This window comes from Epinephelus fuscoguttatus, linkage group LG18, assembly GCF_011397635.1.
Source record: "Epinephelus fuscoguttatus linkage group LG18, E.fuscoguttatus.final_Chr_v1".
Taxonomy (NCBI): domain Eukaryota; kingdom Metazoa; phylum Chordata; class Actinopteri; order Perciformes; family Serranidae; genus Epinephelus; species Epinephelus fuscoguttatus.
In genome coordinates, this window is record NC_064769.1 from 3,347,044 (window position 1) to 3,361,737 (window position 14,694).

Here is a 14,694-nt window from a genome sequence, read left to right on the forward strand (position 1 = left end):
ACCACCTGGATAGTGTTGGGATGACTTGATTTTAGGGATGCACTGAAATGAAAATTTGTGGCCGAAGCTGAATAATATTAAACGCTTGGCCGAATACCGAGTACCCAATACCAAATATCGTTGTTTAGTTTTTCATTAGTTTTTGCAGATGAACACCCTCCAAATTAGTGTTGTCATGATACCAAAATTGGGACCCACAATACGATATCAGTGAAAGTATCATGGTTCTGAGTAGTATCACGATACTACAACAAAAATGAGGCAGATGTGCCTTTTGTCATTTATAAAAAGATAAATCACTTTTCTATAATACATCAATGATATTTCAATGGAATAAATTACTTATTGACTTATTCATACTTCAAAAACAGCACCAATCAGTGATTAACATAGAGGGGATCCAAATAAAATAAATAAATAAAATAAGAATCAACCTGCCACCCTCCTCCCCTGACAAGTAAAGAACAGTCCCTAAAGTGCGGTGAGGTTTGTGGAGCGTTACCTGCCACAAAGCGAGAAATGTGAACGGCTCATTTCTCCTCTGACACACCACATACCTGTGTTCGGCTGACTCGGCTGTTCACGTACTTTTCGGTAGTCATGACGCCAAGAAGAGGATATTATTGGAGACGGACTTCTCCATCGCCGGTAAGCCGATGGCCGCCGTATTTGACAGGGATACATTACTGTCTGTGTCTGCGACCCCCGTTCAACCGACAACTGGTGGGATTTGCCTTTCGTTTCTGCTGGTGGTTGAAATCTGTAGGCTGCTCGCACAGCGTGCTGAATGATTTAAGGCTATTTTGCTCGCTCAAAACTATTTTTAGTCGCAAATGCGAGTGCGATGACGGACGGATCGCCACACTGTCGACATTTTACTCCGCCCATCACGGCACGCTGTTTGATTGCATCATCAAAACACGCCGCTATTATTCGGCCTTGCTTTTAACTTATTCCACCGAATACCAAATGTGTGTTTTTTTGCAATATTAGGCCGAATATATTCGGTTACCGAATATTCCGTGCATCTCTACTTGATTTACACCCAATTCAGTTATTATACTACTTTTCCACCAGAATTTGCATGTGGAAGTGGGATTTTCAAACATGGGAAAAAACGTAAAAAAAAATAGACTATAAACTCATTTCCCATTGCCAGTAAACTAGAGCTGTGAACACAGCTCTGCAGCAGATGAGCGTGCCTTTTAGTTTGGTTTTTTTAATTCAATTGTGTGTCACGTTTAACGTCACTGACAGTCCAGAAAACAGTAGAAAGCAGCATCGAGGTCAGTGAAAGTTTTACCGTGATTACGTCTTTTTATAATTAAAATTTTTTTTAACTCAACTCTTTTGTTTTTGCTCCCATTTTACACACGTTTCATGTAAAGATCTCAGACTTTTTATGCAATCAATAGATTCATTTCTCTCAAATTCTGAACACAAATTAGTTAAACTCCATGTCAGTGAGCACTTCTCCTTGTCCAAGATAATGCATCCACCTGACTTACCTCACAGGGGTGCCTTGGAATGGTCACAACAAAAGGACACTCTAAAATGTGCAGTTTGATCACACAACACAATGCCACAGATGTTAGAAGTTTTGAGGGAGCGTGTCTTTGGCATGCTAACTGCAGGAATGGCCACCAGAGCTGTTGCCCATGAATGGAATGTTCATTTCACTACCATAAGACATCTCCAATGTTGCGTCTGTAAATTTGGCAGTACATCCAACCAACCTCACAACTGCGAAACACACGGGACCACACAAGAAACTTTCAGGGAAATCTTGCTGTGAGTTTTGGACTTAAAGCCTGACATAGTCATATATAGCCCATGTTGCAAGCATGGTTGATTAATCATTTATAAATCGTTTACCTTTAGCTTTCTGTACAGCAGGTTCCTGCAGGGCAGAGCTGGGTTGTATTGCACCGCCTGTAAATATGGCCACAGTGATGGGAGTCACCACGGAGCAACAGCGGACAGTGGCCATCCTGTGACCTCGGCTCATCTCATCGTAGATCAACCAGTCTGTGGGAAGGGCCTGGGCTGGGCTGTTCTAAATGACAAACACACAAATAGTCACACAAATAAAACCTTCTGTCTTCTAGCCAAATAACTAGGGATGTCCGTGATCAAGTCTGAAACATTTAATACTGAATAACTACCGTTAGTGTCCTGACCCAATACTTAGATTTTCCTAGATAATACAGCTTATTCAAGTTATTAAAATTTATCCAATGTATATGCCCAGCCATTAAATAGCTCTTCATTTCATACAGAAAGGATCCCTGCATCCAACCTGTTCCTGAATGTTTTATTTATTTTATATATTTTTTTATTTGATTTTATTAGGGGTCCAAGCCCTCGGGGACGTTTCCCAGGACCACCGGTGCTGGGAACTCTATTGTTTTTGTTCAGGTTTTTATTATTATTATTATTATACATCTTATTATTTTTCTGTAAGTAAAAGTGGTGCTGCAGGGTACACCGCACAAGGGAGGGCGGTGCAATTTGGAGGGTTGGTCCAGACCCCTGCATGTGCACCTACAGGGGGTGCTACAATCAAGGCCAACACGTTTTGGCATGTAACTCCCACACGGTATGTCGTACATTCAAAATCCTTATATCCATGGATTCCCTGAATGGCCATGGCCCCGCCCACTTCCGGCTAACTTTTTGCCCGCCAAAAATTGCAAAAACTGCAAAACCTACTTTTTCAAACTCCTCCTAGAGATTTTGTCCGAACTGCATGAAATTTGGCACCTACACTCACAAGATGGACCTGATCCAAAGTTATCAAAAAATTTTGCCCGATCAAAAAATTTGAGAATTACTGACGAACAAATTTTTGTAGCTAGCTATGAAAACGCAACTGAACTGTTCCTTATCTTTGTCAAATTAAAAGCTATCGAACCCAAACCTTAGATCATTAGTAACTATGTGACTGTGACGGTGTGAACCGAAGTTGGTCAACATTGGGCACTAGGGGGCGCTCTAAACATGGGAAGTTTATATCTCCTAAACGGCTACACCGATTTTTATGAAATTTGGTGGGTATTATGTAGGGTTATTCCTGAGGCCATATATTGAAGGTGGTCATGAGTGGTCAAAGTGGGCATGGCTTATTACAAGATAAAAAAACAAAGATTTATTTCAGCTGAACTATTGTACTGAGGGCTGTGAAATTTAATGAGTACATGTAGACTAGGCCACAGCCCTCCCTTACCAAAAATTACACAGATACTCCACTAGGTGGCATTATAATAGATGCAAACGCGTTTTTTTTTCCTGTAACTTCCACATTTTAAATCACATATTCATAAACTTTATATCCATGTATTCCCTAGATAGTGCTGAACTTTCTGACATAGGATCTCCCAGTTCTGCTCTCAGGATGTGGAGTTTTTGACTATGAAATGTCGACCCTTTTAATCTTGCTATTGCACTATATGTTCTTTCTTGTATGTTACACAAATTGTTTTTAAATGTTTTGTTTCTTTTTGCTTTGGGTATGCAAAATGTCAGTTTGTTTTTTTTTGTGCTGCACATAAAAATGACAAATAAAGAAGTTCAGTTCAGCTCAGTTCATAATGTTATATATGACAACACAGCATCCAGTTGCTAATGGCTAACGTTTGCCTACTGTAGCGTAGCCTCTGAAACATTAATGTTATCTTCCTTGTGCGTTTCCACTTACTAGTAACGTTAATATTACTATCTAACGTTAGCACTATAACCTTATTCTAAAACTCATCAGTCATCTTTGACTCTGGTTGAGTTTTAAAACTCCAGGGTTGAGATCACGTGGGCTCTCGACGGAGATGGCGGCGTAGCTGAGTTGCTCTGTAAAACCCGACACAAAAAGCGAAATTATCGATAATTAATCCCACCATTTTAACGGATTATAGTGGCTCAGTAACGGGGACATTTTTCCCTCTTCACGAGAGTTAGATACAAATGTCTGGTCGAGAACTCCGGAAACCGAAGCCCCTCAAAGATACATCCCTGCAACGGACGGCGAGAGCTAGCAAGAACATGGATGCTTTTGTTAGCAAATCTTCAGACAACAGGCTGGATACTTCAGGTGCAGCTGCTCAGGACGAACCGTCGCTGAACCTCCTCGCCACAGAAATAAGAGCAATCCGTGTGTCAACACAGATCATCGAACAAGATACGAAGGAAATTAAGGACATTAAGGCCACTGTGGAGGTTATTGAAGGGAAGATTAGCTCACTTAGCTCCCGCATGGATGAGGTGGAGGAGCGTGTGTCAGAGCTAGAGGGCGCCACTGATACATCCAAGCAACAGGTCAGTGCACTCCAGGAGATGGTACAGCGGCTCCAGGAGCACGTCGAGGATTTGGATAATAGAGGACGACGCTGCAATATCAAAATTCTGGGCATACCGGAGCTAAAAGAAGGGAGTGACATGATTCAGTTCTTACAACGAGAAATCCCAACCATACTGGAGCGTCAGTTCCCCACGCTGGAGATACAGCGTGCACACAGAGTCCCAACTGGCCCGCCGAGACGTGAGCAGAGAGAGGGAGGCCGGCCACGGCCTGTGATGATCAACTTTCTTCGCTACCAGGTGAAGGAGGAGATACTTCGAGCTCATGTTCTTCCCCGATTTTTCGAAGAAGACTATGGAGCGAAGGGCGTCCTTCAAACAAGTTAAGTCCGACCTGAGGAATCGGGGAGTCGAGTACATGCTCCGCTTCCCCGCCACCTTGGAGATTAAACATGACGGCGCGCGTCACCGTTTCATTTCACCTGAGGAGGCATTGGAGTTCGTCAAGAGGAGGATTATGAAGGAGAGCTGAACTAAAGACAAACTTGGGGTAAATAATCAGACACTGATAGGCTCCTAATTAAGCTTGAATGACTGTTATGCGCTGATATATATCAATGGAGCCTGTCGATTTCTTTTTCTTTTTTTTTTCTCTTCTCTCTCTCTCTCTTTATTTCCTCCTCCTTTCTAATTCTGGCAACATTTTTTCTGCTGTTATATTCTACATATGCACATGTGACCAGACAGAGAGTTTTAATCCTTATTATTCAACACATTTGATAAGGGATTAATCATTTATGAATGTTGGGTTTTGCAGAAAGTCGAGTTCGGGTGACTATTCCAGGTTTCCTAGTGTTAGTTTTGTGTTCCAGTCTTTCGAGTTTGGCTGGACTTGTACATAGTTTCTCTTTTTGTGTCTGTAATGTTTGTTTGCCACCACACTGTACTACTTTAGTAGTAATAACGCACACAAAATCTATGTACCCTTTCCTACCTTATGGCTAACACAATTGATTTGAAAATTGCCAGTTGGAACCTTAAAGGGCTCAATAACGTCATTAAGAAAAAGAAATGTCTGACATATTTGAAATCATCTAAAGTTGATATAGCCTTTGTCCAAGAAACGCATTTAAACATGAAGGAATCCTTGAAGCTGAGATGTTCGTGGGTGGGGAAGGTCTTCTCAAGCCCAGGAACTGGCAAAAGCAGAGGGGTTTCCATCTTGATTAATAAGACAGTTAACTTTAATGAAACAAACGTGGTAACAGACTCAGATGGTCGATATGTGATAGTGTGCAGTCAAGTATTAGATACGCCCATTGCTCTTTGTAATATCTACGCACCTAATTTTGATACACCGCTTCTCTTGGACCTTGGTGATATTCAGATAATACTAGGTGGAGATTTCAACCAAATATTAGATCAGGATCTCGATAGATCATTACCTAGACGCAATACAGAAAGCAGATCGGCAGCTGCTATCAGACAACTTACCGCTGATTTGGATCTAAAAGATATTTGGAGATTAATACACCCAGATGGGCGAGATTACTCATTTTTTTCTTCTCCCCACAACGTTTACACAAGGATTGATTATTTTCTAATCTCCCAATCATTAGTCGATTATTCTCTTAGTTCGGATATAGGTAATATAATCATCTCAGATCATGCTCCAGTATTCCTCTGTCTAACAAAATTTTCACAGACACCTAAAAGCGGAGATGGCGCTTAAATGTATCCCTGCTGAAAGATAATAAATTCCTTGAGATGATACGGAATGAAACATCACTTTTTAAGGAAACAAATAATAAGCAGGACAGCACCATTTCTATCTGGTGGGATACCTTGAAAGCTTATTGGAGGGGAGAATTATTTCATATGCTTCTTTCAAAAAGAGATTGGCTAATGAGGAATCCAACAAATTAGAGACTGAACTTAAAACGCTTGAAGTCTCATACTCTCGGACCGGGGATAGGACCACATTAAACAAAATAATTGCCACTAAATTTCAATTAAATAAATTATACCATAAAAAAGCTGAATATGCCTTATTTCGAACCAAGCAGACATACTGGGAGATGGGGGAAAGACCTGGTCGCCTATTGGCCTACTGCTTAAAGCAACAGGACAGTATGAACTATATAGCTGGCACGCGGCAGCCAGATGGACATATCTCTACCTCCTCTAAGCAGATAAATGAGAGTTTTAGATCCTTTTATAATACTCTTTATTCATCACAGGGTGATCTAGATAAACAAAAACTAGATAGTTTTTTTGCTGATCTTAATCTTCCACAATTAACGGACAGAGACAGAGACTTTTTAGAAGCACCAATCAAATTAGAGGAGCTCTCTCAAGCAATCAGAAGCATGCCACCTAATAAATCTCCCGGGCTGGATGGACTGCCTGCTGATTTTTATAGAGCATTTGAAGATATTATAAGTCCTATATTGCTCCAAGTTTACTCCGATGCATTTAAAGCTGGTACCTTACCACAGTCTATGCACACTGCAGTCATATCTTTCATTCACAAAAAGGGGAAAGACGAGTTAGACCCTAGCGGCTATCGACCCATTTCACTACTCAATTGTGATCAAAAGATCTTAGCAAAAATACTAGCAATTCGCCTGTCAAAAATTATCGGGAGTATAATCCACATGGACCAATCAGGCTTCATTCCAAATCGTTATAGCTCTGATAATATTAGACGACTAATCAATTTACAGCATTTAGTATATGACTCCACCCATCCAACAATCGCTTTGTCACTAGACGCCGCTAAGGCTTTCGATTGTGTCGAGTGGAGTTATCTTTTTGAAACACTTGGAAGATTTGGCTTTGGGCAAAATTTTATTACATGGATCAAAACTTTATATGATACCCCCTATGCCTGTGTTTTAACAAATGGTCTCATATCTAGTCCATTCCAGCTGTATAGATCTACAAGACAGGGTTGCCCCTTGAGTCCGGGCTTGTTTGTGCTTGCCTTGGAGCCTTTAGCACAGAAATTGAGGAATAATTTAGATATACACGGGATTACAGTGGGCAGTGTCCATCACAAACTTTTACTGTATGCAGATGACATGTTAGTGCTACTAACTCAACCAGAAAAATCCATACCTACATTATTAAACTGTATTGAAGAGTTCACAGTGTTATCTGGATATCGTATTAATTGGGACAAATCTGAGGCCATGCCAATATCAGGTTATTGCCCATCTACTCTTTTCCATCGATGGAAATTTCGCTGGGCTTCGAAAGGCATCAAATATTTAGGCATTCGAATAACTCCTGATTATAAAGATATGGTCCGAGAGAACATTAACCCATTGCTTCAGAAAATGAAATCAGATTTTAGTAGGTGGACTAAAATCCACCTCTCACTGTGGGGGAAAATACATTCTGTTAAAATGATGACTGCACCTGTGATTTATTACATACTATCCCACCTTCCTCTGAATATCCCAGAGTCCTACTTTAGAGATTTTGACACTCTTATTTTAGATTTTCTCTGGGGCAATTCACATCACCGCTTAGGAATAAGGAAACTACAGGCCCACACACAGAAAGGGGGAGTTTTTCTTCCCAATTTTAGATGGTACTGCTGGGCTTTTAATATGAAGTATATACGAACATGGTTACCCAATAACAAGACAGGAGATAAGCCGAGTTGGTTCCAAATAGAGACTGAAGTAAGTGGAGGGCTGTCCCCTTGGTCTGAGTTATTCGGCACAAAACTGCCACTACAGAATGATAATCCTATTATTGCCAATACTAAATTAATGTGGCATAAACTGCATAGAGCGGGCCGTTGGGACTTTTTCAAATCCCCTCATGCGCCTCTATGGAATAACAAACGAATTCTAATTGGGGGAAAAACAGTTAACTGGACTGTTTGGCAAAAAGCAGGGATACTTTATATTTTACATTTATTTGATAGCAATACCAAACAATTTTTAAGTTTCAACCAAGTACGGGATAGATACAAATTACCTTATAATCAATACTGGAGGTATGTCCAAATACAAAGTGCCTTGTCTAAATGGTTAGGAGGCCCGCTTACCTGCCCTACAGGCAGTCCAATTGAAGATCTGCTGATTAGATCAAGCTCAGGCAGGGGCATTACCCTTAAGATTAATGGTTTATTACAGGAACAACTATGTGACCCTTTACTCAAGGTTAAGAAGCACTGGGCAGGGGATTTAGAGATATGCATATCTCCTGAGGATTGGGAATCATGCTTAAAGAACATTAATACAATGTACAAAGAAATGGGTAATAGGTTCATTCAATTGAAAATAATACATAGATGGCATTGGACACCGGAACAACTTTATAAATGGAACTTAATACCAGTAGACTCTTGTTGGAGATGCGGTGGAAGCGGTGCCTCTATATTACATATACTCTGGACATGTCCAGCACTTAAAGACTGGTGGAATAACATTCCTCATATTATATTTGAAGTCTTGCACAAAAAGTTTCAAATTTCTGCAAAACTGTCCATCTTGGGATCGACCACAGAGCTTCAGGACAAAGACTTTTCATGTTTTGAGAAAAGGTGGATTATTCTGGCTCTCACAACAGCTAAACGGATATTACTAAGACACTGGAGGAAAAAACATCCACCCCCCTATGAAGAATGGACTACAACAATGGCACAACTTGCTGCTTATGAGAGGGTGTCGTACTCTCTACTAGATAGATTGGATCAATATATGTCCACATGGAGCCCCTTTACGGACTGGCTGACTGTGAGCTGATGGTTAACCTGCTGCTGTGATTATGCCAGTGATTTGTACTTGATATGTAATTGATTGTTGAGCAGTGTCAGTGTGGTGGCTGGTGTGTTTTTGTCTTTGTGTTTCTGTCTGTTTTGTTCTGTCGTTCACTCGTTTGTCGCTTGTATTTGTTTGAAAAATAATAAACTGTTAATTACAAAAACTCCAGGGTTGCATTTGTAATGTTACACTCGCCCACCCTAACATTCAGCGTCGCGGTGACACAGACCTCCTATCAATTTCTGACACCATTTCCCTCAGTGGATACGAAGCTTGTATTTACTTGTATTTCACAGATAAGAATTAATAAATTGTGAAGACAGTAAAGGCTCCACTACAATAGCATTTTAAGTCTTGTTGTGATATATCCTGTAGGGATTTATACTTCGGGATTTATCCTGGCTTCATATGAACAGAGGAAATCTCCGCTCGTCGCTAGGCTAATGTAAACAATGTAAAATGCCATAGACTTGTGCTAATAACGTTAGCATGTTGTGTTGGTGGGGGAAATGTGAAGCCATGTGTTTGTCAATTCTGCGATTTATAGTGAAGCCAATTTGTGTACTTGTGTTTGAAATTGTCTCTATTAAGCCATATTTAATGTGTGTTTTGAATCAACTAAACTTTACAGCACTAAACAGAGTCCTCCACCGCCAACTAGCGTTTTAGAGGTGTAACTGCAGAGTGACACAGACACACCACCGCAGATGTAAAACTAGCGTGCATTTTTTTTTTCCCACGGCTAATCGATTAGTTGAAGGTTATGTACGACTTTAGTCGACCAAGATTTTCTTCGGTTGACTACAGCCCTAGTATAAAAGAACAAACCCTTTAACTTTTTGGCCTTGTCGCTGTATCAAGGGAATCTCTCTGTCCCTTTAAGAGAGTATTCTATTGGGTCTCTTGCTTCGTTGTAGACCATGCTTGAGTCACCTGAGTGACCTGTATTCTGCTGAGTGTTTATTCTATATCTCTGCTTAGTGTGGAAGGAAAGATCTTTTTCAAAATTCTTGCAAACCTTACTTACTTACCTTACTTACTCCAATAAAGTGCAGTGACAATTGCAGGTAATATTCATAAAAATGATTTGCAATGATACAATTAAGAATAAAGCTCTTCTCACAGCCTCTGGTTCTCTCTGACCACTACGGCTGTTCCCCCAAAATCAGATTCGAATTTTTAATGTTTTTTTATGTTAAAAATTTGAATAATATTCGAATTTTTAATGTTTTTTTTAGCTCATTATATACACACATATATACCAGCTTGTTGATGTTGTTTTTAGTGGTATCATAGAGCGTCACTATTTTGTTGGTAATGGTCGCACGAGAGGGAATAGTGTACCTTGGCCCCTTTTCGCGGAGGAGCTCCTTAAATCCTCCCCCCTGCGTGATGTTGATCGGCCTCATGTCTTTGCAGATGAACTGTGTCAGCTTGTGTGTTATCGTGTCCTGTCGAGCAGCTGACAGGGCTCGAGATGAGGAGGGAGGCAAAAACGAGGTCATTCTTGACTGCTTTCTCCGGGGCTCTGTGTCCTCTGTTAACATAGCTCCGTACTCGTTGTAATGCAGTGAATGGAGGTGTGCGTTCAGGTTGCTCGTAGTCGAGTGATATTTCAACAATGCCTTGCATAGTTTGCATATCACGGTTTTCCTGGATATTATTTTCCCGTTCTTTGAAAGAAATCCAAACAGTTTCCACACAGTGCTCCTGAGATTTGGATCTTCTCTATCTCTGCACTGCTTTCCGCCATCTTGTAAACAACATACATCATTTTGCGCCTAACGTCACGACACACGACGTTGGTTTGTGTCGTATCGGAAGTCAAATATTCGAACCTTAGTTTCCAACTTCGAATATGCTTATTTTTACAATAATTCGAATTGTTTTCGAATAGCGAAGTTCGTTCTGACAACCCTACTGACCACCTCAGCTGCCTTATTTGATCTATTAATTCCTCTTAAAAATCCTACAGCCTACTCTCTTGATTCTCAGTATCAATCCCCCCTACTTTATTGATGTTACCAGGTCTAGGGACAAGTCTATCTGTCCAGAAGGTAGGGGTATGAAACCCCCACAGAAAAAAATGATAAAGTGCACAGCTCCATATCCAGGGGTGTGTGGACTCTGGAGGAAAGCTGACACACCTTGCCAACCTCCCGTCCTACCTCTGGCTCTTTTAGCGGAGGAGCAGAACACAGCCTTGGTCAGTGAGATTTGCTGGAGGCTGCCTAGGGGCTTAGAACCAGGCAGCTTGTCACGTTTTTTCCTAGGGGTTTCTTACCCTTGCCCTCCAGACTCTCAATGATGCCGGTATAGGTAACGGATGGATGGATTTGTTAAAATAGACTGCACTCAGACAGTTATATTAGAACTCTCCAACTACTTCAGTACCTCAGTACCAGCTCTTGCTTGGGAATCTATGGAATTTACTGATGAAAAATGGTTTTTTATCAGCCTGTCAGTGCTGTGTACAGGGGCTGTGGGGAAAATCCACTTCATCCAATTTGCATAAAAGTCAAAACAATATGCACAAAGCAATAGTTGCAGGATATATGTCACTGGTCTCAAATTGTAGCCTCTCTCTGACGTGCTGACGTATTGCGGTAAGCAAGTTGTGTCATTTCCGCTGTTTCTGTGACAGCGTCTCTGTACCGTACTGCTCTGGTGAATTCTACTAGCCTGCTTTCTGCTTTCTCACTTCAGTTGCTTTAACGTCTACTTCAAGTCTTAACCCACACTGGTTCTGTTTAAGCACTTATAGCTCTCCTCCTTTCTACGACTTTCTTGCTAATCTCTTAGCTGTTGTTTGCACGTTACTAGCCTTGGTAGCTACATTAGCTTTAAAGTTAGCGATGTCTTCTCCCTCTACTCTTTCTTGCTCGGTGTGCCAAATGTTCAGTTATGCCTCTGCCTCCTTTAGCGACAGTGGTAAGTGTTACTTATTTGCTGCGTTGGAGACGAGGCTTAGTGAATTAGAAGTGCGGCTCCGCACCATGGAAAACCATTCTGTAGCTGCGGTAGTTAGCCAGCCCCCTGTAGCCGGTGTGGAGCCACATAGCATAGCCTTAGCCTCTGCTAGCGGTCCTCCGGTGACGCCTGTTCAACCGGGAGGTTGGGTAACTGTTCACCAGAGGCATAGCTCCAAGTCGAAGCCCACGGCTCACCACCAGCCTGTTCTGTTTTCCAACCGCTTTTCCCCATTCAGCGACACACCCACTGAGGATAAAACTCTGGTTATTGGCAGCTCTATTCTGAGGAACGTGAAGTTAGCAACACCAGCAGCCATAGTCAAATGTATCCCTGGGGCCAGAGCGGGTGACGATGAATCAAATTTAAAACTGCTGGCTAAAGCTAAACGTAGATTCAGTAAGATTGTTATTCACGTCGGCGGCAATGGCACCCGGTTACGACAATCGGAGGTCACTAAAATCGATATTGACTCGGTGTGTGAATACGCAAAAACGATGTCGGACTCCGTAGTTTTCTCTGGACCCCTCCCAAATCTGACCACTGATGACATGTTTAGCTGCATGTCATCATTTAATCGCTGGCTGTCCAGGTGGTGTCCAGCAAACAATGTGGGTTTCGTTAATAATTGGCAAACTTTCTGGGGAAAACCTGGTCCTATTAAAGACGGCATTCATCCCACTTTGGATGGAGCTGCTCTCATTTCTAGGAAATGTGACAGAAAGACAAAACAGGAAAATTAAATGCGGACTGTTAAATATCAGGTCTCTATCGTCTAAAGCAGTGTTAGTAAACAGATCAATATCTTCAGGCTTCAGTCAGGGTGTACATGAACCCACTCATTTTTTTAACCATACCCTCGATCTAGTTCTAACGTATGGAATTGAAATTGATAACCTAACAGTCTTTCCACAGAATCCCTCGCTATCGGATCATTATTTGATTACTTTTGATTTCTTTTTACTCGATTACACACCACTCAGCAACAGTTACTATCTACCGACTTTAACCTCTCCCGAATTGATCATTTTGTCGATAGCGCCGTAGGCTCGCTGCGAACAACACTCGACTCTGTAGCTCCTCTTAAAAAGAAGTGAACAAAGTAAAGAAAGTTCGCTCCTTGGTATAACTCTCAAACCCGTAAGTTAAAACAAATATCACGAAAATTTGAAAGGAACTGGCGATTAACCAAACTGGAAGAATCTCGTTTAATCTGGGCAAACAGTCTCAAAACCTGTAAGAGGAGCCTTCACAATGCCAGAGCAAACTATTACTCAGCATTAACAGAAGAAAACAAGAATAACCCCAGGTTTCTTTTCAGCACTGTAGCCAGGCTGAGAGTCAAAGCTCTATTGAGCCTTGTATTCCTTTAGCCCTTAGCAGTAATGATTTTATGAGCTTTTTTAATGACAAAATTCTAACTATTAGAGGCATAATTCATGACCTCCTGTCCTCAGATAGTACTTATCTAACCTTAAACACAGCTGTAAGACCTAATATATATTTAGATTGCTTCTCCCCAATTTCTCTTCAAGAATTGACCGCAGTGATTTCTTCATCTAAATCATCAACGTGTCTCTTAGACCCTATCCCAACTAGGCTACTTAAGGAGGTCTTACCTTTAGTTAACACTCATATATTAGATATGATCAATATATCCTTATTAACAGGCTATGTACCACAGTCTTTTAAGATAGCTGTAATTAAACCTCTACTAAAAAAGCCCACCCTGGATCCAGAGGTGTTAGCCAACTATAGACCAATATATAATCTTCACTTTCTGTCAAAGATCCTTGAGAAAGTAGTCGCAGATCAGCTGTGTGATTTTCTCCATGATAATAATTTATTTGAGGAATTTCAGTCAGGATTTAGAGTGCATCATAGAACTGAGACAGCACCAGTTAAAATTACAAATGACTTTCTGTTTACTTCAGACAAAAAACTCGTCTCTGTACTTGTTTTATTAGATCTTAGTGCGGCATTTGACACTATTGACCATCAAATTCTGCTACAGAGACTGGATCACTTAATTGGCCTAAAAAGTTCTGCACTAAGCTTAAATCTTATTTATCTGGTCGTTTTCAGTTTGTTGACGTTCATAATGAATCATCCTTATGTACTAAAGTTTGTTTTGGAGTTCCGCAAGGTTCTGTGCTCGGACCAATCCTATTTACTCCATATATATGTTTCCTTTAGGTAACATCATTAGAAATCACTCTATAAATTTCCATTGTTATGCGGATGATACACAGTTGTATTTATCAATGAAGCCAGAAGAAAGTAATCAATTAACTAAACTCCATGACTGCCTTAAAGACATAAAAACCTGGATGAGCACCAATTTCCTGATGTTAAATTCAGACAAAACTGAAACTCTTGGCCCCAAACAACTCAGAGACTCTTTATCTGATGACATAGTTTCTCTAGATGGCATTGCTCTGGCCTCTAGCACTACCGTAAGAAACCTCGGAGTGATATTTGATCAAGATTTGTTTTTTAATTCTCATTTAAAACAAACCTCACGGACTGCATTTTTTTCATCTGCGTAATATTGCGAAAATTAGGCCTATCCTGACCCGAAAAGATGCAGAAAAATTGGTCCACACTTTTGTTACCTCAAGGCTGGATTACTGTAACTCTCTATTATCAGGTA

The 14,694-nt window shown here is 40.8% G+C and overlaps 1 protein-coding gene across 7 annotated transcripts in view; it reads right to left on the reverse strand.

Moving 5' to 3' along the window:
* The window catches only part of LOC125905785 (3'-5' RNA helicase YTHDC2), a 199,226-nt gene that overhangs the window by 66,898 nt on the left and 117,634 nt on the right, over positions 1 to 14,694 (reverse strand). For all 7 annotated transcript variants that reach the window (XM_049603986.1, XM_049603985.1, XM_049603983.1 and 4 more), the window contains exon 24: positions 1,876 to 2,056. In XM_049603986.1, coding sequence (XP_049459943.1) covers positions 1,876 to 2,056 — 181 coding nt within the window. The remainder of the gene's footprint in view (positions 1 to 1,875; positions 2,057 to 14,694) is intronic.